Consider the following 26,642-nt stretch of genomic DNA (forward strand, 5'->3'; position numbering starts at 1 on the left):
GTACAAGCCGAACAGCTACTTTTGTGCTTTGTGTATGCACTGTAGGTGTGTGGAGCTGTGGCCTTGGCAAGGTGTCTCCCGTGGGGAAGCAAGGCTGCATAATACTGCAGGGCCAGAGGTGAGACTTTCACAGCTCTGCACAATACATATTCAATACATAGAGGACCCCGGCTGCACTGCTGCAAGAGCTTAATTAAAAAGTAACAGTTCCAATACAGCCGAGCCTGGCTGACCCACATCCCCTGCTGGCTCAGTACGCCTGTTAATGCTCAGTGTGTGGCTGTGCGTGTTGCGTAATGTTGGTGGGACTTGAAAAGGAAAATGAGAAACAGTTGAAGTCAGTCAGAAAGAGGATACACACGACGTTTAAGCAGCTGTTAGTGTTTGAGTAAAGGAGAGTGTGTGGCTGACGTGTGTGTCTGTGTATGACTTTGAGACATGAATTATTCACAATAACCCAAGGCAGTGGTATGTGGCACACTTCTTCCCTGTGTGCACACGTCACACACGTGAGTGGTTGTGTTGTACGTGCATGTGTGTGGGTGGGTAAATGAGGAAGTCTCAGTGTGGTTCAGCCATACGCTGTAGACCTAATCCACTATGACAAAGCTCTGACATCATCTGAACAACAGGCATGCTGAGCAAATCCACTCATTCATAATAAATGAGAGAGCGAGTGAGAGAGAGAGAGAGAGAGAGAGAGAGAGAGAGAGAATGTGAGAGTGACTCTCTGGGGGAAAAAAAAAAAAAACTAAAATAAATGCCTACATAAATGGAGCTTCTCTATTTGTGGAGGCCTTTCACCTTGCTAGGGCTCTGCTGGAGCATGCTTTGGACATGTGACTTTGATCAGCCAATCACAAGACAGAGGAAATGACTAAAAAAAACCTTACTGTAAAGAGAGAGAAAAAAAAATACTGTCTTAAATTAGTCCCTGCCAACCAGTCAAGACGCATTTTACATCCATCTTAAGCTGTGTTTACATATGCGAAAATTTGTCAAACCAATCAAATTGAATTCATTTGGGGGATCAAACATTTCTGTTTCTGGTAAACACACCCATCATGCACTTAATCAGAATAAAAAAAAATCTGTTTTTCATTCACATTTCAACAAAGTGGGCAGTGACAGCAGTCAATTAAATTGGCATTGATTAGTGCTCTTCCTAATTTCAAACCCACTGAAAGGCAATTTTTGATTGGCTTTAGTTAATTGATCAAAAGTTAAGTTGGCACTCGAAAAGAATGAAACTGGAGAACTGTTTACTTACAGGAGACATATTTTTACCTTTTCAGACAATTTTATATTGGTCTCAGAGGTCCCCAAAACATGCCTGTGAAGGTTGTTGCCGAAAAAAAAAAAAAAAAAAAAAAAAACACTCCAGTGTTGGATTTCTGCATGCCGAACACACCCTCTGTTTTAGCCCTGCTCAGAATGAGCTGTTTCTGTCTGTAGCTTTAAATGTTACTGGGCTGTCTGACTCCGCCCCTGACCACGCCCCTCTCAAGAATTGAATGTGGCTTAATGGATGTAGCTGTCCTGATCCTTCATCTCAACTGGCAGCTGAGAGTAAGATCAGGAGAGGGGGGTGGAATTTTCTTCCAAGTGGGGAGGGCCAACTGGACATGTGGGCGGTGCTAACTCCCAACATGACATCATGAGGGGAAAATCTGAGAATGGCTTGTTTCAGCACGCATTTTCTGAAAGGTAGAAAAAGAGAGGAAGGGATTTTTCTGATTCTTGGGGGGGGGGTTGTGGAAAGGTTAGGGGCACATGTTTTTGTTAGAAAAGCCTGAAAAAGTGATTTTTTTCAAAAACGGGATCACAGCATTTGCAGGTAAATGCTCTGAAATTGGTTTGCAGAGTGTGACGATGGCCATCCTTCAATCCATCACTCCAGTGTTAAATGTGGTTTGTCCTTACATTATACTGTGCATTCAGAAAGTATTCAGACCCCCTTCACTTTTTCATGTTTTCATGATGCAGCCTGATGCTTGAGTAAAAAAAAAAAAAAAAACTAAGAACATTTGTATTTACACATCTACACTCAGTACCCCATAATGGCAAAGTGAAAACAGAATTATTTTTTCACTTTGCCAGTATGGGGTACTGAGTGTAGATTAATAAGAATAAAGATGAATTCTTTTGACTGTAGCAACAGGCTGCCACATAACAAAACTGCAGAAAGTGAAGGAGGTCTGAATACTTTCTGAATGCATTGTAAATAATTTAACTAACACGGCCTACACATTTTTTAGCATCATTTCTTATTACTGATACAGAATCGCAAATCGAGAAAGTCTGTCTGCCAACAGGCGTGTGTCAAGAAAGTTTTTCTTTCCTTTTTTAAATGGATGTACATCATGTAATGCAATAATATTGTGTCTAGCATTGTCCTTATTGAGATTTAAACCCCAAGGTAAAGGGTGAAATGCTGAAGGACTTTTTGAGGACACATAATCCAGCTCCTTTCAATCCCAGTTGTTCAAAGACAAAGATTGGATCAAGCAGATCCATGAACAGATATTTGAGGGATTATAATATCCAGATTGTTACTGTAATAAGAGAATTTATTACCAGGTACTTTGCCCAGAAGAGATACTAAAATCAAACAATGTAAAGGATCCTCACAGCTGCTTTAGGTTAAATAGTTTGAGACTTATCCTTCAATTTGCTGCAACTTTACTTTGTTACTGAAACAAAAAAAGGTTTCTTTCAATAGTGATTACCTCGTTTTTATTTGTTTCAACATTTTATCCAATTGCTTTTCTGAAATAAATATAGCAAAAATATCCAATTTTTATGACGTGCCAGAAATGCAGCATTCATTTCAATGACATCTGAATAATGGCCATAAATGCCATTCCATGACATAAAGAAGTGTCATATCATCCGATGGGCATTTAACAAAACTGTGTTGTGACAGTCATTTTAATCTTGAGCTTTTTGACCACTGGGCATCATGACACCAAAAAAAGTGATGATGAATTTGACCATTAAATCTAATTTATACATCCCTAAGTCTAAGTAGACATAGGTGAAAAATTTGCAGATATTCCCTGCAAGTGTTGAGGCATCCCAAAACACAGAAAACAGAAATATGAACAGATGTACAGACTTACAACTTTAAAGCATGTAAGAATAGAAAAAATCATGTCTTTAGTGCCTGACATTTGATGAGACAGGAAACTTGGCTGGATACCTCATCTTTACATTTCCTGTACCGGAACGCTGCAATCATACATGAAATGTCACAAGTTATTTCAGAAGTAATTACACCTTAAGCATTCCTTACATATGACTTCCTGTGCTTGAGAGCGTCATGCAAATTGCAAGAACAACATATAACAACATTTCTTAGCACAAAGATGCTGTGGTGCTGAAAATGTATTCTTCCCACCCTATGGGCCTGGGGGGGTTGATGGGGGCTGAAATCCCATTGGAGGGGGGTAGAAGTTGAAGATGTGGAGGCACAGAATGAATTCCTGGGAGTTTTTCACTCAATCGGATGGTGACTGGGTCATCCATAATTTAACACACACACATAGCTATATATGCACTTTCACTGTGTCCAGCACACAAACACAACCACATGCTCTTTTACAACTACATTACCCCAAACTTTCCCACATTTTTGGGATTCTAAATGCAGCCCATGATGCAAAACTTCATTACTTTCCCATAACAAACTTAGAATGTGATATGAGAATGTTATTTTCTGGTTTGTTAAGTCAGATATTCTGGTTTACTCGATGAAGGGAAGCCATCACGGTCTGTCATAAATGTGCGGAATAACTTGCTATAACTAGAAATTCAGTATATATCTCTGTGAAATGACATATTTGTAGGATTTTACACCAATTTCTGCAGAATATTAAACCAGTAGATCTCATTTCCTGAGTTCAGGACCAGCTGGGCAAACTCTTGCCACTGAAAATTCAGCAGCCAGCAGGAATTAAAAAAACAAAGAGTTCTTGGAAAAAATGCAATGTTCTTCCACAAAGGGCCTGTCTGAAGTCCATCATGTTATATACAACACAGCAAAGTCTACACTAGCAAAGAACAACCCGCTCTGCTCACCATTCATTCTGACTGGGCAGCTCGTGGATCCAGGGCACCGGGTTTTCTCCAACGAAGCCCATGTCATCATGGGAACTGGAGGATGATTGGTCAGAGAGGTGGGCAGGAAGCAAGGGCGGCCTATCGTCTTCGATCATCACGATGTCATCCTGAGGCATGTTCACAGTTGGAGAGAGCTGGTAGTTACCTTAGAGAGGAGAAAAGAGAAGGATTATGTAAGAGTTTGTTCATAAGTACACCATGAAACATCCAATTAATGATAAGAGAGAGTGATAACATCTGATGAGACAACCTGTTTGCATGCTGAGGCAAAGTCAGACATAAACATATACCACTCCACAAACATGTTTGTGTAAACACAGTCATTTTATCTGTAGTAATTACCAAGATAATACCGTATGCAGAGATAACTGCAGGCTCGATAATCATACTCAGACTTTCTGACATCAGGGAGAGTCTGAAGGACACAATCCTCGAAGACGCTTAATAAATTTGCTTATCAGGTGTTTTGCAATGCCGCATTCATTCAAAGATGCTGCATGACAACACAAAATCTGCAAAACTGAAAGCTTTCTGAAAACACAATGGACAGCAATGACACCTATGACAGGACAAAGTCACCAAGACTCAGAGAAGTCACAAAATGATATAATGTCTGCTATCTACAATCCAGTCTCGTAATGTCACAGTCAAAAGTTATAGCGCCAAGTAGTTTTGCCCATTCTCCTTCAGTGTTCTCCAAGGACAAAAATGAGCAGGAGAAGAGCCCCCCTGATCTGTATTCTCTCCTGCCTGACCCTCCCTGCTGAGGACTTCTTTGAATCGCTCCTTTTCTGCTCCTCAGGAGTCAAAGTCAATGGGAAAAGTGCTGCAGAGGCTGACACTCAGCAGCAAGGGCAGCAGGAGGAAGGCTGCTCAACGGCATAAGAAGTGGCGCTACAATACAGACGTGGAGGATTCACTCTGCACATTTAGCAGTGGGTGACTAAGTATGGACGTAGATGCTTATTTAAAAAAACAGGAATTAAAGTAAGGGCATCTTGTGCACCTGTTTGCCATTAGACAGAAATGTCGGACTTCCTGGTCTTTGCTTTTGTTTCCATTATCAGAGAACCATTTTGCAAATTTAATAGCTCAGGAACAATTGAGTGTAATCACTAGCAGCAGACAACAATATTTAACCTGGCAGGATCCCAACATGAATCCGAGAGGCACTTAATTTCACCGGGGCTCAAAGAATGATGAATGCATATTGTGGAAGTAAATCTGAGCACCAATCAACTTGGCAATGAGCTGTGTACTTAAGATGATTTATTTACAGGGTGGAGAGAAAAAAAAGAAATCAAAGATACAAAACAATATAGCAGAAGAGGGGAGAATAGAAACTAAGGTGAGCTAAGAAAGGTCTGTCGGCAAAGCACAGAAGTCTAACAGAAAACAAAGCAGATATATTTCCTATGCTCTTGCAAGTTTTTAAAGCATAAGAACTGAGAGACTTATTACATCTTTAAAAAAAAGAAAAGAAAAAAATACTTTTGATAAAGGACACAATGCTGTATACCATAACTTGGAAAGTTCTCCTGCCCCTGTACCTGTGACTCTTCTAATTAATTCTCTTGTAAGCCTCATCTCTTTGTCTATCATCTAAACCAGTTAAGATGGCTGCCAACACTGTGCAGGTGGAATGAAGGCCATTTCTCACTTGGGCAGCTTGACAGAGAACCATGGGTAATTGAATTTAGCGGGAACTGTAAATCAGCTGGACTGGAGTAATGACAGAGAGAAACTGCAAGAAAGTGGTTGGACTAAACCAGACCTTTAACTTTTAAAGCAGGCAGACTAAGATGGTAGGAGTTCAAATGTGACGGTATTTTAGTCTTAATCTTTGATTTTGCATAGTGTTTTAAAGCATTATGTGTGAAATCAACTCATGTTGCGGCTGAGTGCGAAGCAGCTTGTATGTGAATAAGCACCCCTAAGTCTGAGGCCATGGATGGTGCTCACCAGAAAACAATGGATTGCTCCCTCTGGGTGGGGAGTATGTCTTTTCCCCAGGTGAAGGAGTTCAAGTGGTCTTGTTCATGAGTTAGAGTAGAATGGACTGTGAGATTGATGGGCGGATTGGTGCAGCATCAGCAGTTTTGCTGTTATGGTGAAGAGGGAGCTGAGCCGGAAAGCAAAGCTTTCGACTTAGCACTTTATCTACATGCAAACCCTCACCTGTAGTCATGAACTTTTGGTAATGACCAAAAGAATGAGATTGTGGGTTCAAGCGGTCAAAATGAGACTTCTCAGGAGGGTGTCTAGCCTCAGCCTTGGAGAAAGGGTGAAGAGCTTGGGTGTCCGGAGGGATCTCGAAGTAGAGGCACTGCTCCTTCATATTGAAAGGAGCCACTTGAGGTGGTTCAGGCATCTGATCAGGATGGTTTCTGGCTGCCTTGTTGAGGTCTTCCAGGCACATCCCACTGGGAGGACATCCCAGGGCACTCCAAAACTCACTGGAGGGATTGAATATCCCTTCAGGCCTGGAAGTACCTTGGAATCTCAAAGGAAGAACTGGAAATGCTGCTGGGGAGAGGGATGTCTGGGTGGACCTACTTCGCCTGCTGCCACCATGACCTGACCTCCGATAAGCGACCGGACAAATGCTTTGTGACATTCAACAGCCATATTTTGTTAACAGTGGCACTTGTTGGTGGATAAAGTTCATGCTTTGGAAGGTAGGGAGAAGGGCAAAAACATATTTGCCAAGAGAAGCTTTTGGTGTGGCTCATTGTTCTTGTTTTAATGAGGAAACGTGGTTCAGTTTTGATTAAACCGCCGCTTGACTACAGACACATCCAAGCTAAATGCTACACCATTGGCAGCTACAACTGAGCCACGTCTGTAACTACCACAAACTCATGCTGAAGCAGGTCGGGAGAAGAGCAAAAACATCTTTTAAACATAAAAGTTTTCATTGATGTTCCTGGCTCTATATTTTAAAAAGAAGAAATGTGAAATGTGGCCCAATTTTAATAAAACTGGTGCTACACTGCAGCTACCAAGGATGCACTATATTTTGCCTGTGTATTTCAGCTTATATATCGACTGTACATTTTCTCGATTTATACTGAGAAATTAGTGGAGTTTTAGGCTGAACCAGCAGACCTCAGTTAAGGTCTTTTTCTTTATTTATCCTCATTCTTTAAACTTTAAAGTGTTTTTAAGGACCAAAGTTTCCTTGGTCATCCTCAAACCTTAAAGTGTGTCCAAAAGGACTTAAATTTCTCACCTGAAAGCATATTAAATATCATATCAGCTAAAATGAATCTGTAAATATTGGCATATCATATCAGCAAAAATCCAATATCATGCATCCCTACTAGCTACCGCAGCTACTGCCTCGTTCTCCTCAAGTGACACTGATTGGTCAGGTCTGTTTTTAGACCTGGCACAGTTGTTTCAGACCGGAGCTTTGCAAGATGGATTTGCTGACAGACATGGAATACAGCCATCCACCTGCTTTTCAAGGGAGCTGAAAGTCCAGCTCTTATTGCTAAACTGGGCCAAATAATCCTGATCTTTAGAAAAGACAGATTTCCCATCCTAACATCCCATCAGACTGGATGGCATCAGCAACATGACTTCACCTGACAACACTGGAGATAGTAGCTTGACAACAACAACTGTATTACCTAATCCTATCCAATCATGAACCCTTTTTTTCAATTTCAAATAACCATATATCATGACTGAATCCTATCCAGCTGCTGTAATCGTCCTAGATTATTTTACAACCCTGGCATCCTGGGTTAAAGTCCTGCAAAGTTGGATTCATTCATTTCCCTTGATAGCTGACCATAATAGCCTTTCTATTGGATTATCTGACTTTCAACATGCAACGGTGCAGAAGCAGTTTCTCAGAGTATTTTATTGTCATGAAAAGTCAAAGTCGGCTGCTGAGTTATAAGCACTAACAGTCAGTGTGAACATCCTGTTGGTTTTGTGTGCAAACAGTTCAGGTTTGTCCTCTGAGTCCTTGCACAACTCCTCCAAGTCAGTTATCAAACACTTTTCCTCCTAATTCAACACTCTGTCGTCAGTCGGTGCTTTACAGTCAGTTTAACAAAAGTGAGGCAGTGTCAATAAGAGATGCCCTGCGGTTGTGTGTCCACTGGGGCCGGCGTTATATCAGTTTTTACTTTCTTTTGGCTTGAAAGCGGAGTTACCTCTCTGTTGCATCAGACACTAAGGATTTCAACACAGTAGTCACCTGGAAGAAGCACACAGGGTGGTTTTATTATATCAGGAGTCGCTGTTTCGTCAAGAGGCTTTGAAAAAGTTGGGTGTGTATTTCAAATTCTCCACATTGGATATCACATTACTTTGCACTTACAATATACACTCTAAAAGACAATCCATTACTTATGATCACCTTACATTGTCAGCAGGCCACTTTTGCCAACAGAGGACATGGTTTTAATTAGAAACTCGGCACGCTGCCCTCTACAAGCTTTATAAAATATCTCCAGTCAGGACCCCTTGACACGAGAAGCCAGCTCTGCAGATGAAAAGTTGCTTAAGTCATTTCAATTCCCTCATTGCTAAGTAGCTAAAGGACACATACACTTAAGGTAGACAGGTGCAGTCGGGGCCATGATGATAATTTGAAAGGTGACAACAATTAAGGAATCTGCAGCACTTTCTTTCTGCAGCTGTCAGCATAATTAGCATAAAGGGAAATCATCCACTTTTCTCCTGCTCTTGTAGCAAGTCTGTTAAAGTCACAACTTCACAGTACAGCTAAACTGGGACAATAAATAAGACAATATTAAAGTAGATTTGCTCAAAGTAGAAGCAAATGACTCCTGTAAGCAAAGATCAGATATGTCAAAGGGTAGTTTGTTATCTACAACTGGTCAAAAAGACAAAAAAGCAAAGGACAAAGAAGGGGACAGAGGTAATGGGAGGGAAATCAAACTTGCATGTGATCCCCTCAGTATGTTGCCGTGGTGAGGTGTGATAGAGATGCTCAGTCATTGTTTTAACACTTTTGTCTTTTACTAACCAATCACAGCTGGGGAAAGGAAGAAAACGGGCAGGTGATAAAACCAGATGAAACACTTCACTCACTGCCAAATCGACCAACAGTGTTAGTTTTAGAGCCAGAGCTACCAGGTGATTGAAGAGGTTAAAAAGGTTATTAATAAGCTGAGATTATTCTGATGGAAATTGGTGATGATAAAAAAAGGATCCTGATACAAAAAACGTGCATGATATCTGCTTTTTAATTAGTAATCTTTCCAATGTCTGTCATCCTTGATTGTGAAATATACCAGAAAACTTACCGCACTCATTCAATACTGTTTTTATAATCTGAAAAGTTGACTTCTAAAAATGTTTTGTCATTATCTTGGGTGCAGCAGCAACTATCACGTACTGTATGCTGCATGATGCTACTGGAAATTCACCTCCATTCATCAGTAGCCTACTGCAAGCAGTTGATCTAATGCTCAAAATACTGGGGATACAAAGTTGTGAAGACATTTTTTTTTTAGACGTCCATCCTTAGTATATTTTAAGCTTGCATTTTAAGTGAATGGTTATTACCTGCTGGAGAGCCTGTTGGATTAAAACGACTCCTCATTATAGAAAACAAGTGACCTGTTGAAATGGGCAGCGTGACTCACAGACTGACGGTCTGTACTTCACAACTATCAGCACAGTCTGAGAGCTAAACTTCCTGAAAGGTCACATATTATGCAAAATACACGTTTTCAGGATTTTCTAGAAAAAATATGTGCCCCTGGCCTGAGCAAAAGCCCCCCCAAAATTAGAAAAAACATTCCCTCCCCTCCTCTCTTTCTCCACCTTTCAGAAAATGTGTGCTGAAACAAGCCCAGATTCCCAGATTTCCCCTTATGATGTCATGTGGGGAGTTAGCCCCACCCCCAGGATACGTTGGCCCTCCCTGCTTGGATGAAAGTTCTGTCCTCTATTCCTGATCCTCTGAGAGGAGGACCAGGAGAGCCCCATGCAATATGCCACATCTATTTCCTGAGAGAGACGGAGTCAGACAACTCATTATCATTTAGAGCCACAGATACAGAAACAGCTCCTTCTGAGCAGGGCTGAAACAGAAGGGTTTTTAGACATGCAAAAATCTAATACTGGAGTGTTTTTTCAGCAATAAACTTCACAGGCATGTGCTGGGGACCTCTGAGACCAATATAAACCTGTCTTAAAAGGGTAAGATATGTAACCCTAAAATCCAACATGGCAAAAATGGATGGCATTATAAAAAGCTGTACAGCTACACAGAAACTACATGGAGCAAACTTAACTCAATACAATGTAAATAATCAAGGAGACATTTCAAACCTTTTTTTTCTCTCTGGGCTCTTTAATTTTTGTGTTGTTGTTAGTTGAGCTTAATTGTCCCTTATAAAAGATACCCTTGATATCAATGGATCAAATCCTCCAAATAAAGATTAAATTAAAAAATAAAATGCTCTCCTCTAGCCATGTTTTACCTACAAACTGGATCATCCTTGTATAGATATTATACCTCATAACCTTGTGTAGGTAAGAGCATACAGTGAATACATTGTCATACCTTGTTTGTAGTCTTATTTGATACTCTGCCAGTTGTCTTTGTACTTTTCTACAGAGGAGAAGGTCGTCTGAGTTTACCATCATCCTCCAGTGTAAAGAAACTTTTTAGTCCTGAATAGTTCCCCTGCCTAATCACACCACAGCAAAAACATCTCGACCTGAGAATGTGAATGCAATTACTGCTTTCACAAAAACGCGCCTAACTGCTATCTTGGCTGTAATCAAAATGCTGTTATTCAGGCTGTGATGACCTCCGCAATCCTGAGAACACTTGAGGCTTTCATGCCCTCAGTCAGAGGAATGAAAGCAACAAAACATAAATATCACGATGCTGTCACACATGAATCAGCAGTCACACACATATCTCAGAGATGAGCGCGGGGTCACATGGGGATAAATATTGCCCGGTGTTTGATGAAGGGTCCACAGAAGCTGGAGCTTTCACAGGGGGGCTGACAGTGTTTGACTTCATGTGATTCATGCTGAAGAAAAGTTCACTTACAGCGTGATTGTGCAACTTTGGCTCCTATAATGCTGTTATTACAGATGATTTCTTATGAACTGTTGCCGAACTGAAACCTGCTAAAAACCAACATATGCTCTATTTGGGATTTATGCAGTAATATTAATGTAATGTGAAGGCCAAACAGGTTCACAGCAAACAGCTGAAACACATTAAAGTCAAAGTGATTACAGTGGTTGTTAATTTTAATGTTGGGGGATAAAATTTTATACCAGCTGTGGTTTGTAGGAAAAAAAATAGCCTCGTCACTGAAACACATAAAAATGCTGTAAAAACGGCATTTGTTTCATTTAGTCCTCGGGTGAACAGAGCTGTACACACATAGTCACGCACATTACACTCATATTATCCTACCAGTGAAGCCAATGGACACCATTTAACTCACTGAAAAATCCAAACTATGCCTTCAATGTCCATACAATGGTTTATCTCATAAGAAGTTATATTATCGTTTGGCTATCTAATTAACAATTGTCATCTGATGCCAATGATCTGCATTGGACTCTTCTGTCATGTCACAAGGTAGTCTCTGTTCACAATCTGATAAAAGGTAACCAACAATATTCATTTTTTGTTCTTTTTTTATTGGTTTATTTTTCTTAAGATTCATGAATGGTTGCCTTTATTTTACGACACTGAATAGAGTTGGAAAGAGAGAGAGAACAGGGAATGGCATGCTACTTCAAGGGCAATAAGCCCGTCTTCATGGGACAAGTGGACATGACTATTTGGATGCCAGCAGGGCCGCCCAGGCGAGACAAGAGGGGAAAGCTTTCCAGGACCCAGCTGATAAGGGGGGCCATGAAGACCAGACGGACCTTGTTAATCATAAATATAAATGATGTAAAACATATGCATGGCAGTAGAGACACACATTAAACACTGATAGCAAATTCTAGCTCCATCCTGCACGTTTGTGTGGAACTGTCAACATGTTAAAGTGGCTCATAGATATGCAATGCTGCCAAATAACAATAAAATAACTTAAACCTGTGTTTCAACTAGTGCTGCATAATTTGGTAATTATGTGCGGTTGTGATTATACTGGACAATACTGCTATTTGCAATTACCTAAGTGGTATAATGGCTATACCTGCTTTGTTATCAAGGAAAATGTAGGGAATAATGGTAGCTTTGAAGTATCTCTCAACGCAAAACATGTAAAATTAAGAAACATTACAAATTTTAAACCTAAAGTTTTCACAATACTGCTTTCAAAACAACTTAATATTTGAAACTACATGTTTGAATCTATTTTTCCTTTTCTGAAAATATAGGTACTTATAAAGAGTGGAATAGTGGAATGATTTTTAACTTCTGGGGCCTTTTTAGGCATTTTGGTAAACCTTTCAAGCACTACCTAATACAAAACTAATCACAGTCTTTTATGCAGTAATTAAATTGCACAGCTTAACATTGTGATTGTAATTTCGATTCTGCAGCTATAGGTTCAACATGTTTTCATTACAAGCTGCCCTCACTTACCTTACTCCTGGGGTGGCCAAACTATGGCCCGGGGTCCAAATACGGCCCTTGGTCCACTTTGATTGGCCTGCAGCATATTTTGAATTAAAAAAAAATAGAAAATGAAGCTTTTGCTTGGCTGTATTGTACTTCTTAGTTTCAGCACATGGCAGTGCTACCATGCTAATTCTGTAAACAAACATTTCGACAAGAAGAATTTATTGATATTTTTATCGATCTGTGACTACACTAAGATGATAAATGATAAACATGTTGGCAACCACAGTAATAATGTTATCGTGATTTATAATGCCCTAATTAACTACCCCACTAAATAGCAGCACCAATAGCATCCCAGGTGTATAGTGACCAGATCCCCCTAAAATCTGACTGGCCTCTCAAATACCCTTTAATTGGCTATTTGCCTTGTTAACTACTAACTAGCCATATGAGCACACTCAGTCACTAAGAATATCTTAATCTACATTAGACTTGTTTATAACTTTAATATCATCAATGTGAGCTATATGAAGGTGGCCCCACCATTCTTATATATTTCAACACGTGGCCCTCAGTGGCAAAAATTTGGAGACCCCTGCCTTACTCACTTTCCTGGCACTTCATCACAGCTGCTGTCTATCTCTAGCTGATGGCTGTTTTATAATCAAGGTGCTGGCTTTCTAGCTGAACAGTGGCATCTCCAGCTAGGCCCACCACCCCCTGTACACAGGCCATGCCCAGAGCATAGGGTCTCATCATCTATGAGGGGCCTCGCTTTGAGCAAGTTTTTTTCTCTCTCTCTCTCTGTCTGCACATCAGGTTGGCATTTGTTTCATAAATATAATCATGGATATGTATACAGTGTTGATCAAACATAAACTTTACCTGTGCATCACACATTAGTAAATTAACCCTAAAAATGCTCAACTTTGGAGGTTGATGGCATACGTGATCAATTAGTAAGAGCACACTCTCTGCCTCTCTCTGTCACGACTCTCCTGTAAACTTGCTGCTATGTAACCCCTTTGTCAAATGTCAACTTCTACTCTTATTTGGTCAGTGCATTTATGATAAAAGTCTGTAACGCTCCCGTGCTGGTTCAAACTTCATCGTGCAGACCAGCTGTTTTAAAACCAGATCAGTGTGCTGCCTACAGTGTAAGGAGGCCTCACAATGCCTCACTTTAGCCAGAGGCGGCCCTGTCTCTAGGTGGGCGGGTCACTGTGGTTGTAGAAATGTAAGGCAAACAAAAGCGCAATTTTGGTCCATTCAGGTTTCAATTTGGGTAGGGAAAATCAATATGTGATTAAGCTGCATCTTTCTCCTTTCTATTCACCCTGTTTCACACATTGCAGAAAGCCAGATCAGCTTTTCTATCTATTGTAGCAGATAAACCCAAATTGACCTTTGATTAAGTATTATATTTGATTTACAGTGAAACAACAACCAATGAATGGGAATAACCTCTTTACTGCTAAATTTGACAAGCTTAACCATAATACAGTCTAACCCTCTGAGCCACACTGAAGAGGTTTACACCAGAAAAACTCAAGCCGTAATGTCAAGGTAAGGATGGTGGCATGTTTTCCTGCCTGCGCTGAAGCACTTGCAGCCCCCTGGCCAGCTATGCTGAGTGCGTGGAAGCCTTTTCATGATATTGAGGCAGAGATGTTCTTCCTCCCTCTGGCAGCGACAGAGACAGAGACGGATGAGCTCTCTGGCTCCAGAGGCCACCTGGCCGCATCCATCCACACGGATCACAGCCTCACTCTCCTCTGTCTCTGCCCTCTGACCAAGCATTGCCTGTTGAAACATTGAGCTGTAAGGTGAGAGGTCACACTAATAGCTCCACTCAATCTTCTTTTTTCTACGCTATTTCCTTCATCTCTGTCCATCACACACACTTACATTTTCAGTTCCTCTCTACTCCTCCCTCTCTGGGACTATGGCCTATTGATCTGACAGAAGAGGGAAGCGTAAGTTGATCCATGCAGGCCCATTTATGGAGTGCAGCGGCTAATCAGGCTTTGGTACACAATGCTAATAAACATAGCCATATAAGCTGAGTGGTGCTGATAGCAGGTTTTAAGGTAACTTGGCACCTGTAATTCAAACAAACACATGATGTAGCCGCTACCAAGCTACGCCCCTACCGATGAGTAAACTCCATATAAAACTGCATATCGCGAACCATGGCGACTGAAGTCATGTCAGTACACGACTTGTGGTGCTTTTGAAAAGAAAACAACTCAATGCCGTTATTTGTTCTTCATTTCATGAAGAAATGTCTTCAAGTTCTGATAAAACTGGCGCTTTAGCAACATCCGCGCTAATCTCTTCCGCCATAATTGCACCAGCCTCTTGTTGCTGCTTGCTTACGCCACAACTCCGCCGCGCCCGAAAGTACTGCCCCTCGTCCCTGATTGGTCCTGTCTCTTTCTAACCGGCGCCAAACGGTTCAGACAGGAGCTTTGCAAGATGGATTCGCCAGTGAGAAACATGGAAATGGGCGTATCCACCTGCATTGCAAGGTTAACAAGCAATGCTCATGCATCTGTTTGCTTTCATAAACCATATTAGTCTACATAACAATCAATTGAAACATTTCAAACAGCTTTTATTTCAGTTGTTGGGTCCACAGTGAAGCTGCAGTCACAGCTTTAAAACCAGTCCAACCAAATTTAACCTGGCCAAAGACAGCAGGATACCAATTAAATCAATCGGCTTCAATGTGAAAGCACCCTAACAGCATGCTGTCATGTTACACAAGGGATTAGGTCGTCAATGTATTGATCTGGACATTTAGTTGATTGGCTTCATGACACTCTCATTTTTCCTTGTGCATACAACAGGAAGCAGATGTTGACAATATGAAAACACCAAGCAGAGACAGGGTAATCCAGGATTCACACACAAAAAAAGAGACAACTCAATCAGTCAATCCATGTACTGTGCTGCAAGGTGTTGTCATAAATATCCATATTGAAGTCTTATTAAGAAAATGACCTACATTCCTTTGGCATGTAAATTTAAAAAAAAAACAAGCTGTCAAGCAAAATTTCTCCAAAACAACAAAGGCACATTTATTTTCAAGAATAAGACTTCTTTTAGGTTGTGTTTCACAGAGCTATTGTGAAGTCACCAAATGATACAGACAAATACAAATGAAAATTAAGAAAATAATTTTTACCCACTACATTTAACAGAACTAATGGTGGAGTTTCAGGAAAAAAAACAAAACAAAACAAAACAAAACAAAAAAAATCAGCACGGTGTATACAAGCCCACACCGTCCTTGGAAGAGGTGTCATTAGGAAAGTTAAAATACCTGTGTAGGTGGACAACAAGACCCAAAATAGAAATCATGTTCATGTATAAAAATACTTAACAGAAGGTGTAACCAGGTGCAGATCAAGACATATCAATCAAACTTAATGTTGTTTTTCAAATTTCATGAATATTTTTCTGTTTTAGAAAGTCATAAATAATGCTCTTAGCAACACCTGGTCTTCTGATAATTAGTCCTTCTGTAATTTAAAAAAAATAAATTCAGTGTTCATTAAAAATCTTACTTTCAACTTTTTATTTCTTTATTTCAGAAAGCTGAAAAGATTTTAAATGCTGTTAATATAATCTTTGGCAAATGATAACAGAATGTGCATCATGCACCCTACATACATTTGTTTATGGACGACTAATGACGTAATGAACAACTACTTGATAGTAAATTATAGGGATATTGTAATGTAAAAGACAGTCCTCTGGGTGGTCTGCTATAATTCCTGTGATGGTTCTCTTACTAGTGCTGCATATCTGTAGGATAGCTATCTTCTACTACACCAAATCTACACCAGTGGCTTTCTCTTTGTCAAGCTCCCATAAAGCTTTGACTGGTGAAGAACCCAGGCAACAGTTGTTGAATGCAGAATCTTTCCCATTTCAGCTGCTGAAGCTTGTTCCTCCTTCAGAGGAATCATAGGTGTCTTTGTGGCCTCTCTCACTAGTCTCCTTCTTGCACAGTCACTCAGTTTGTGAGGATGGCTTTACTGAACAGATTTTTTTTGTATCCATCTCCTGACGTAAACTTTCCAATAACTGTTTATCTGAGTTGCTTGGAGTGTTCTTTTGTCTTCATGGTGTAATGGTAGCCAGGGATATTGATTAACCAGTGACTGGACCTTCCAGACACGGGTGTCTTTATACTACATTCACTTGAGACACATTCATTGCACTCAGGGGATCCCTGTTTTACTTATTGCAATACTAACAGCACCAATTGGCAGGAACTCTGTTGAATAAGGTCAATCACTTTAAAGGAGGTGAATATTTATGCAGTTACTTGTTTTACTTTACATGTTTTAGTTCAACTGGCATTAACTTGTAGAAATCTATTTTCATTCTGACATTAAAGAAGGGTTGTTTTTTGTATCTTTTTATTTTATTTTTCATTAAAAAAAAAAAAACTGAATTATATGATGATGGATTTTTCCAGTCAGGAACTAATTTTTTACAAATCCAACATAAGAGTGTAGTTTAGGTACAGTAAAACATACAAAACCATATGATTACAAGGCTGCACCATTTGAGTTGGAGGGATTTTTAATTGAGGCATGCTAATAGTATTTTTAAGCGGTCTGGACACCCAGTTAGCAAAGGTCAATGAGCATACAGAAAGGCTGATCATGTAGACTGTGAAATAGCAGGAGTGAGGGGTCAGCTCCTCAGCAGTCAACCCTCTTTAACACCATTAGGACAGACAATAGTGTTTGTGGACCCCCTAAGATTTGTGTGTTCATGCTAGTCTACTGATGTCTTTCTTCTTTTGCTTCCGTGTCCTCCTTACGACAGAGAAATCATCCAAAGATACAACATTGCTGTTCTGCATGTCTTTTAGTCACTTATTTTGGATTTTTGGCTCAGTGTGCATCCCCAGTATTTTGCACCATCACCTGCACAGCACACATTACATCCTGTGAACACCGTCTTTCCTGTGTGACCCCAGCATGAGTCGTCTGATTCCCGCCTCCAGCAGCCCCCTCCAGTCTCAGTCGTAGGTGTTCATTTTTGACTCAGGCACTTGTCCAAATAGCCACAATCCAAAGAAAGTCCACAGGCCTCAATTTTCACCCCAGCATGTGGACTCCACACCCAGTGGCACTTTTCAATTAGACGGACGGAAGGTGAAGCTGGGTGTGATGATAACGACCTTTACATCAAATCCTGGATGTCGCTGTCACGCTGTGATTCTACTAAGTTCTGAATTTCAGAGATAATTAACATTTTCTTCTTTTTGCTCTGTGTTTTTCCTCCTTGGGAGAAAAATCACGTCTGCAGATAAACAATTCTGGTAACCCCAAAGGCAAAGAGTTGGAGGGATGGAAGCAAAGCAGGAAAAAAAAAGTGTCAGAAGCTGAATTTATTCAAGTGAGGAGTCAAGCAGAACGCTCTGTATGTTCGCCACCTGCTAGCTGTGGATTCAGCCACAGGGCTGTGATGCTGGATGCATGGTGTGTGTGAAGCTAAAGCTGAAAATATCACAGCATCCTGTGGTGTACTGAGGCAAACAGGGAATGGGATTACCTCTGACTATTGATTAGCAGAGTGTGCACCCAGAAACACACAAAAAGTCACACACTGAAGATAGTTCTAAATGGCAGCCTCTAACACTAGAAGGTAAAAGCAAAGTGCTCTCACAATCAATGTGATGGCAATATTCCAACCTAATAGCATGTCTCCTGTGTCATTTTGTGCTTTTCTTCTGTGTTGCCATGGTTATTATAATACCTATAATTCATTCAATTGCACCTATCTCTCCCAGAAGACCTGTTCCTGCTGTTTCAGACGAATGACAGCAAGCTACCTGTGACCGCAGGGAGCAGACGAGACGGTCCAGTTTCTGATCGATACCTAGGCGAGGTGAGATAAGGCATCCATAGGACATGGCTGCTGTTTGTACTTTAAACAGAAAATAGAGAGCATAGCAGTAAAAAACAGATGTTGGCTGAAGTACAGAGTTTACAATTTTATCGTATTGACGTGCTGCCTCGTGCAATAACTCACAATCAAAGTCAGATTTAATTCTCTAACAGAAGAACCATTCTGTCCCATTTACCTCTAAAACTGGGTCCACTTAAAGGCGCAGAGGAGCTGAGCAGAGGAGATAATTTAGTTAGAGAGTTCCTGCTCTGTCTTAAGGAAGCAAACTGCTGCACATTTTGTCAGTAATAATGATTCGCTCCAAAAACAAATAAGCACTTGCATTAGGAGAATGTAGGTACATAGCTGTGAAAAAGTATTTCACACCTTCCTGATTTCTTACTTTTGCATGTTTGTCACACTTCAGTGTGTCAGATAATCAAATGAATTTTAACATTAGACAAAATTAACCCGAGTAAATACAAAACACAATTTTTAAAGGATGTCTTTATTTATTAAGGGCAAAAATCCTTCCACACCTAGATGGCCTTATGTGAGAAAGTAATTGCCCCCTAAAACTAATAACTTGTTGTGCCACCATTGGTGACAACAACTGCAAGCAAGCATTTGTGATAACTGGCAATGAGTCTTTTACATCGCTGTGGAGGATTTTGGCCTGCCCTTCTTTGCAGAATTTTTGTAATTCAGCCACATTAGAGGAGTCTTGAGCATGAACAGGGGTCACTGAGCAGTTTTTGGTGGGTCGCGAATGTGTGTCTGGAAAAAAATGGTGGCAAAAATCTATGAAGAACATGCAACCATAATGTTTATTCAACTCTGTTGTTTAGTGATAATGGGTAAATTTAAATGTTTTATCAATATTTCAACTCATTTACCTCCTTTTCTTTAATATAAGAGCTGCTTTTACCATGTTAATGAAATCATTTCTCAAGATCAATGGAAAATTGGCTAAAATTTACATGTTTTAATGGGAAAAGGGGGGTGTCAAACATGTTCAGTTTTTTTCCTGTCTCTTGTTCTTGTCATAAATTATGTATCATCAAAGATCTTAAGTGCAACATTTTTATTAACTAAATGTGCATTGTTCAAAATTTTGGAAAATTTGGATCCCGATTTGTCATCCAATATATTGGTGCGTCCTGAGACTAGACCAGCTGAGAATCACTGTTTGAGATCATCGTCCTGCTGCATCATCCAAGTAACCATGGCAACTGTAGACATGTCAGTACAAGACTTTTGTCTTTTTTAAAAAGAAAACAAATCAATGCTGTTCTTTGTTCTTCTTTTAACGAAGAATTGTCATCAAATTCTGATAAAACTAACGCTTTAGCAGTATCCACACTAATGTCCGCCAATTGCACCGGCCTCTTGTTGCTGCTTGCTTATGTCACGACTCTGCAGCACCCGAAAGCACTGCCCCTTGTCACTGATTGGTCCTGTCACTTTCTAACTAGGCCCAAACTGTTCAGATGGGAGCTTTGCAAGATGGATTCTCCAGTGAGAAACACGGAAATGGGGTAATTCATCTGCTTTGCAAGGTTTCAACCCAAGCACGTTTGAGCTTGAGGAGACTCTCCTTCAGGATCTTTCTGGTAGAGAGCAGAATTCGTGGTTCCATCAATTATGGTAAGTGGTCCAGGTCCTGAAGCAGCAAAGCAGCCCCAGACCATCACACTACCACCACCATGTTTGACTGTTGGTATGATGTTCTTTTAATAAAATGCTGTTTGTTTCATGCACACCTTCCAAAAGTTCAATTTTTTGTCTCATCAGTCCAAATAATAAATCCGAATAATTAAGATCAAGGTGATTGTTGAGACAAGCCTTTGTGTTATTTTTGGGCAGCAGTGGTGTTGGCCTTGAGAATTTTCCCATGGATGCCATTTTTGCCCAGTCTCTTTCTTATTGACCTTAGCTGAATCAAATGAGGCCTGCAGGTCTTTAGATGTTGTTCTGGCTTCTTTTGTGACCACCTGGATTAGTAGTCGATGTAGACTTGATGTAATTTTGGCAGGCTGGCAACTCCTGAGAAGGTTCAACCACCTTTTAAGTTTTCTCCATTTGTGGATCATGGCTCTCACTGTGGTTCACTGGAGTCCCAAAGCCTTAGAAATGGCTCTGTAACCCTTTCCAGACTTATAGATGTCAGGGACTTTATTTCTCATCTGTTCTTGAACTTCTTAAATCACAGCATGATGTGTTGCTTTTTGAGATCTTTTAACCTTCTTCACTTCGTCAGAACAGTTCTATTTACCGGATTTCTTGATTCAGGAGGTCTGCAGTGATCAGGCCTGGGTGATTCTGATGACACATGCTGTCATATTCATACGTGGTGCTTTATGTGCACCCCATTCTATCCCAGACTACCCATGTCTGGCCTTCATGATTCAGTAATTTAGCAGGTCTAAGACATACTCCACATCAAGCTGTCAGTCAAGCCCTGCCGGTTGTGTGCTGCCTGACCTTGCTGAGCCGATCACAACATCTGTCCTAGAACCACAACTGTCACATCTCACACGGCAGGCAATATGTCTGAGCCTGGCTGAAATAACATATCAGAGAAGATAAAGAGCAAAAACAGCAACTGTCTGTCTCGCTGGCAGAAATTTAGCATCCACACAGGAAATACAGTTCATGTCTTCTTAAGTGATGACATAGTAGGAGCATTTGTTTAAAGTTTGTATTCTACTATTGTGCCTATGCAAGCTTGTGATTGTTTCAACACTAAAGGGTATAAGGAGAAAACATTTAGAAATGGAAAGAAAAAAAAAAAAGCATGTCGGATGTACTTGAAGGAGAAGATATTCCAGGAATACTGATGTTCTTTCCTCTCAAAGTCAATCTTGTGACATTTGATCAAGGTTAACAACATCATAGCTCTATTTTGAGACACAGGGATATTGTCCAATGCTAGTGGGCAGAGGATGAAGGACAGAGACCAAGTGTTTTATTCTCTGGAATATCCTCAAATACCCCTCCGTGCTTCATAGCATTATGGTACTAAACAAAATGCAGATGCAATTCTAGTCAACTGCTTTTTAGAGGATAACACTGGTATTTTCAAATATTAGCCCTGTTTATGATGTTTTTGACTCTAAGTAATACAAAAAAAAAATGAATTGTTTTAGTAAACTGCTCTTGCTGCTGAAGATTTCAACATAATGCATGGGGACAAATCATGTTTATCGATGCAGGACCACTAAGAGGGATTCTTTTGGGTTCACATTGTGAATTTTAGTGTCTATTAACATTACAGCTAATTTCATTGATTAGGACTTTGGATGTCCAGTGTGATGAAGTGAATACCTTTAAGGATGGACAGAAACCTCACATGTGTGACTTATTTTTCACCACCGAGTAGTTTGAAACATGCATTTGGAGATGATTGGGACAAAACTAGGACCAATATTGCATGGAAACAATAAGTGAATATGTCCGCCTGCCTGGAACATAGCATGTCTGCTGAAACATTTCATCATCAAGATGTCAGAACTGCTGCACTCACATATATCTGCACTCTAACAACCTATGATAGGGCTAATCATGCTAACTTTATTTCATATAAATAAAACCGCTGATATTATGAGACTGTTCTTCATTCTAGATCGATAAACCTGACTCAATTTCATATCAAAGTAATGTAGACGATCTAATAATGTATAACCAGTGGTGTTTGTATGTATAACCATTTTGTCTCGTATGGACTTTTTGTCTTAAGAAGCTTGTAAAACATTAACTATGTAGTGCAAAGTCAGGCTCTAAACATCCATTTCTTCAGCACAGCCTGAAATATATGTGCTGCTCTAATGTCACATGAATTTTAAAGAAGTTCTGGGACTTTAAAGACAAAAGAAAAAAACAACAAATCGTAAATTAAGACTAAGCTTGTTCTCCCACCTCTTTGGGACCAAAAAGTAAAAGAAAAAAAAAATTCTGTGACAAAAGTCTTCAAAATATTTACATTTTTCCAAAAAAAAAAGCTTTTGGGAATGTGTGTAATTATTTAAAATTGCTCCTGTCTGCAGTGACTCTGAGGGCCATGTAACAGCCTTTCTATGTCTCTCACTATGACGAGACATTCAGGCTCTTCTCTCTTGGTTTGAAGTCTGTGCACACGCACTGTGACACGACTAAAAGCCTGCCATTGGTTGTCACAACCGAGTTTTTCCCCTTTTATTCATTTATTGATTCATTTGTTTATTCATTTTATTCTTGTGCATTGATGCTTTGTCTTTTTTGCAATTCTGCCTATTGTCAAAGCATTTTGTAAACCCCTGATGATTCAAGATGATTAAACCTTCCATAGCAAAAAGTAACTATCCTATTTATTGGTAATATCCCAAAATATGCAAGAGAAAATGTGGTGCTTTACTAAAAAATCCTGTCATTCTGCTGTGGGGGGATTGTACAGGAGTCAGATATGTAAGAACTGCAAAAATGCTGTCAATTATTTTGACCCTGGAATGAAGAAAATGTCTATTTCCTCTTTTCTGGAGCTGAATGTTACCTCATGAATATAAAATCAACCCTGAAAATATCTGAAATTTGAATAACAAAATTGTGTCAGTTTAAAAATGGTGCAGAAAGTAGGTGCAGGTTAATGAGGGCACAACTCTGAGGCAGCCTCAAGACAGATAAAAAAAAAAAAATAGAGCCGACATATTCTTGCTGCTAGACAAACTGAGTCAAAGATCTGAGACTCTGAGGCTGTGATAACTTACTGCCTTAGCACCCACACCTCCCTCCATCTCTAAAACTTTTATACTTGGCTCATCTGACTCCCACTCCGCAGGATGAGACAAGCACTGGGCGCCCTTGAAGTTTCAATGGCAAGAAACTTTTCCATCAGTGCACCCACAGTTGCCGCTTATGATCACAGGAGTGCGCAGAGAAGACTCCCTCGGAAAAGCCGGCGGAATAAATAAGGCAAACTGAGAGGAAAAAACTAACCAATTTAGGAACATTTGATTTGGAATGGGAGAGAAAGACGAGATGAAAGAGTAAAAAAAGAAGGAAAGAGGGGGAGACAGAGGGAGACTGAGTGTCAGGGGCAAGCCCTATTGATCTGCAGGCTTAATTAACCATCAGATGCCTCTGACACAGCCTCTGATCTTCTGTGATCAGTGGCAGAGTGGCACCGCACTGAGGGAGAGGGTGGGGGGAGAAACGGGATAACCAATGGGAGAGGGGCAGGAAGGGAGAAAGTGTGGATCATTGACAGATTGCAAATTCACTCCATCCAGTAGAGGAGAGTGGAAGTGTGATGGAGGTGGAGGAGGGGATGAAAGAGGAGAAACAGACCCTTTTTACAGTTTGCTCAAGGTGAAAATGATGCACCTTTGTCCCCCTCCAACCTTGTGTATGAATAAGAACAAAGGCAATGTAGGGAGTGTTGTTACACACAGCAGAGTAAGTACCAAAGCAAAGCAGATTTCCAGGTAAATGGAGGAGCTGGCTGTCATATTTCATCCCAGTTTTTCCTTTGATTGCAGACTCTGTCTTTGTGCTAAAATGTTGAATTTATACCAGCAGGATTGGGCAAGACTGGGACAATCAGAGGACGCTCACCGTTAAGTGATTTAAAGCTAACACAAACAAAAAGAAGAATTTATAAGGTTACAAAAAGCAAGGAAAAATATCTGCTAAAAGACAATAATGTCCTAGACTGCCTTACCCTCAGGGTAAAACACTAAACAGGGCTGTTTACACCCTGTGCCGACATGAATCCAGTGAGATCTGATAGCAAGCAGATAGCACTTAAGTTCAGGCATTTTCACTTTGCATAAACAATGCATTTCCGAAATGAGACCAGAAATCACTTCCCTGACTCACATACAAAACCACCTGGCCATTTAAAAACACTGACTGCAAAACACTGCACATCCTATACCCACAGAGGGGGGCAGCGCAGTTCTCCAAGTTGAGGTGACAGTGCTTCTTGAATTCAGGATGATGAGAGTTTACACTAGCAAAACATCAATCAACATTTATAAATCAATGAGAAATCAATCTAACTGTATAGTACCAATCAAAGCCAATGTTATCATGATACAGTTTATGAAGAGGGTAGGTCTAGACCATGCATCCAGCCATCCATGCATGCATCCATCCATCTATCCATCCATCCAGCCTTAGACAGGGTGGCAAGCAGGCCAAGCAAATCAACTGTTGTCGAGTTTCTCCTGTAGGATTCTGAGGTGTTCCCAGGCCACATGGGATCCCCAGTGAGTTCTGAGTCTGCCCTGGGGTCTCCTTCCAGTTGAAAATGTCTGAGGGATCTCCACAGGGAAGAAGCCGGGGGACATCCTGATCAGATGCCTGAACCATGTCTACAAACTCCTTTTGACACAAAGGAGCAGCCACCCCTCAGAAGAAACCCCCCCTCCAGAATGGAGGTGCCACACCACCTCCATTATGTGGTCTGAGCTGTCGGATGTCAGTACATCCTCAGGATGCTTTTAGGTGTGTGTTCACACGTTGCATCAAGGTGTAACACTTATCAGTTTATGTAGAAAAGATACAAATACAGGGAGTAAACAGCCTCAATGATCTGTCATTTTAAAAGCAGGAGTAAAGGAAGGCATCAGTGGGTGACAAGAAGACCATGATCCAGCAGTTTGACGGTAGGTGAGAGAGATGCAAAATAGGATGGAAGGACAAATGTGGTAAAATAATGGCAAGGTAATAGAAGAACAAACCCGTTTAACCCAATGGTGTGCTGATGTATAGTGCTCCACCATATAATCCCCAATTTACATGCTCTCCCTACTCCAATGCAATCACCTCTAGCTCCTGCATGTATGCACATGTGAAAGGTCTGTCAATGTAGAGATGACAGCAGTGACTGGTCGAGGATTGAATTGCCAATTCTAATACACCTGAGGAGACGAGATCAGAGCATGCAGTGTCAACTGGGTAGAATGGGAACTGACCCGAGTGAGGCCAGTTTGAAGTGGAGTGAAAGCGGGGAGGATTGGGGATGACGTTAATCCCTGAGAGGTTTGGATAGTGAAATAGCGTACCTTGGGATGCAAGGCGAGGGAGGTGAGGAGGCTTTGATGCTGATGCTGGTTGGGGGTTTAGGGAAACACATCAGAGGAGCTGGGGTGGATGTTAGAATTGATCAGGTGATGTCAGTTTACAGACAGAACCAATTCAAGGTAAAAAAAAATACACCCAATGAGTGTGAGGTCAGCAGGTCAACCATACTTCCCATCAAGGTGAATTGGGAGTGACTGGCAAAAAAAGTATAATTTAATTTGTGGAGTCATTTGCCAGCAAAGGTTGAAGGAGACACAAAGGCCCTGTGGAGGAGGGGGGCAGAACAGCGCTGATATTTAACTCACCAATGCGTCCAATCATATTAGCCCTTGGTGTGGAGATGTTGTCCAAGCCCTCTAAGGTTTCATACAAGGAGTGGGAGATCCTGCGCTCATGGTTGTCCAGTAGAGAGTTTGCTGAATGCTCTGAAACTGGAGGGCTGCTAGGGGCCTCCTATAGTGACAAGGAAACAGTGAAAAATTTTGAACATGAGGCTTATAAATAGAGTGCAAAATCAATTTTCCATTTTCTCTGACAAAATAATGTTGGCAAGGAAAAGGTTACCATCCTTGACAAAGAATTTGACATTTTTTCATGCAACAGAATTCCTTCTTTTTACAGTCTTTCACATAGCTGGTAGCTACAGCAATTTCTAAAAATAACTGAGAAGTTTTTGCCATTTTGACAACAAAATTTTCAAAAATTATGAATAATTTTGAAGTAAAAAGGACTGTGTTTCGTACAGACAATTCTAAACACAATGCCTCCAGCCCTGGCTTTGCTGATGTGGAGGCATGATAAACCTATATCAAAAACACATTTACTGCAATTTTTGAAAGGATGGCAAAGGCTGCTATGTAGAGGGACCACCAGTATTAACCAATCCCATTCCTACACGTCCACACACATTCATATGCCACTGATAAAGAAGAGGATTAAGAGTCTTTCTCAAGGATACATCAAGATGTGACTTCAGGGGCCCTGCCCTTCCAGCTGAGAG

At 40.6% G+C, this 26,642-nt stretch overlaps 1 protein-coding gene across 1 annotated transcript in view; it reads right to left on the minus strand.

Annotated features, from left to right (window-relative positions):
* Nucleotides 1–26,642, minus strand: part of LOC121527569 (partitioning defective 3 homolog) — a 604,468-nt gene that overhangs the window by 214,726 nt on the left and 363,100 nt on the right. Inside the window, exons 15-16 of the mRNA XM_041814583.1 lie at nucleotides 25,948–26,095; nucleotides 4,081–4,267 (exon numbers count right to left, since the gene is read on the minus strand). Coding sequence (XP_041670517.1) covers nucleotides 4,081–4,267; nucleotides 25,948–26,095 — 335 coding nt within the window. The remainder of the gene's footprint in view (nucleotides 1–4,080; nucleotides 4,268–25,947; nucleotides 26,096–26,642) is intronic.

Source organism: Cheilinus undulatus, linkage group 19, assembly GCF_018320785.1.
Source record: "Cheilinus undulatus linkage group 19, ASM1832078v1, whole genome shotgun sequence".
Classification (NCBI taxonomy): domain Eukaryota; kingdom Metazoa; phylum Chordata; class Actinopteri; order Labriformes; family Labridae; genus Cheilinus; species Cheilinus undulatus.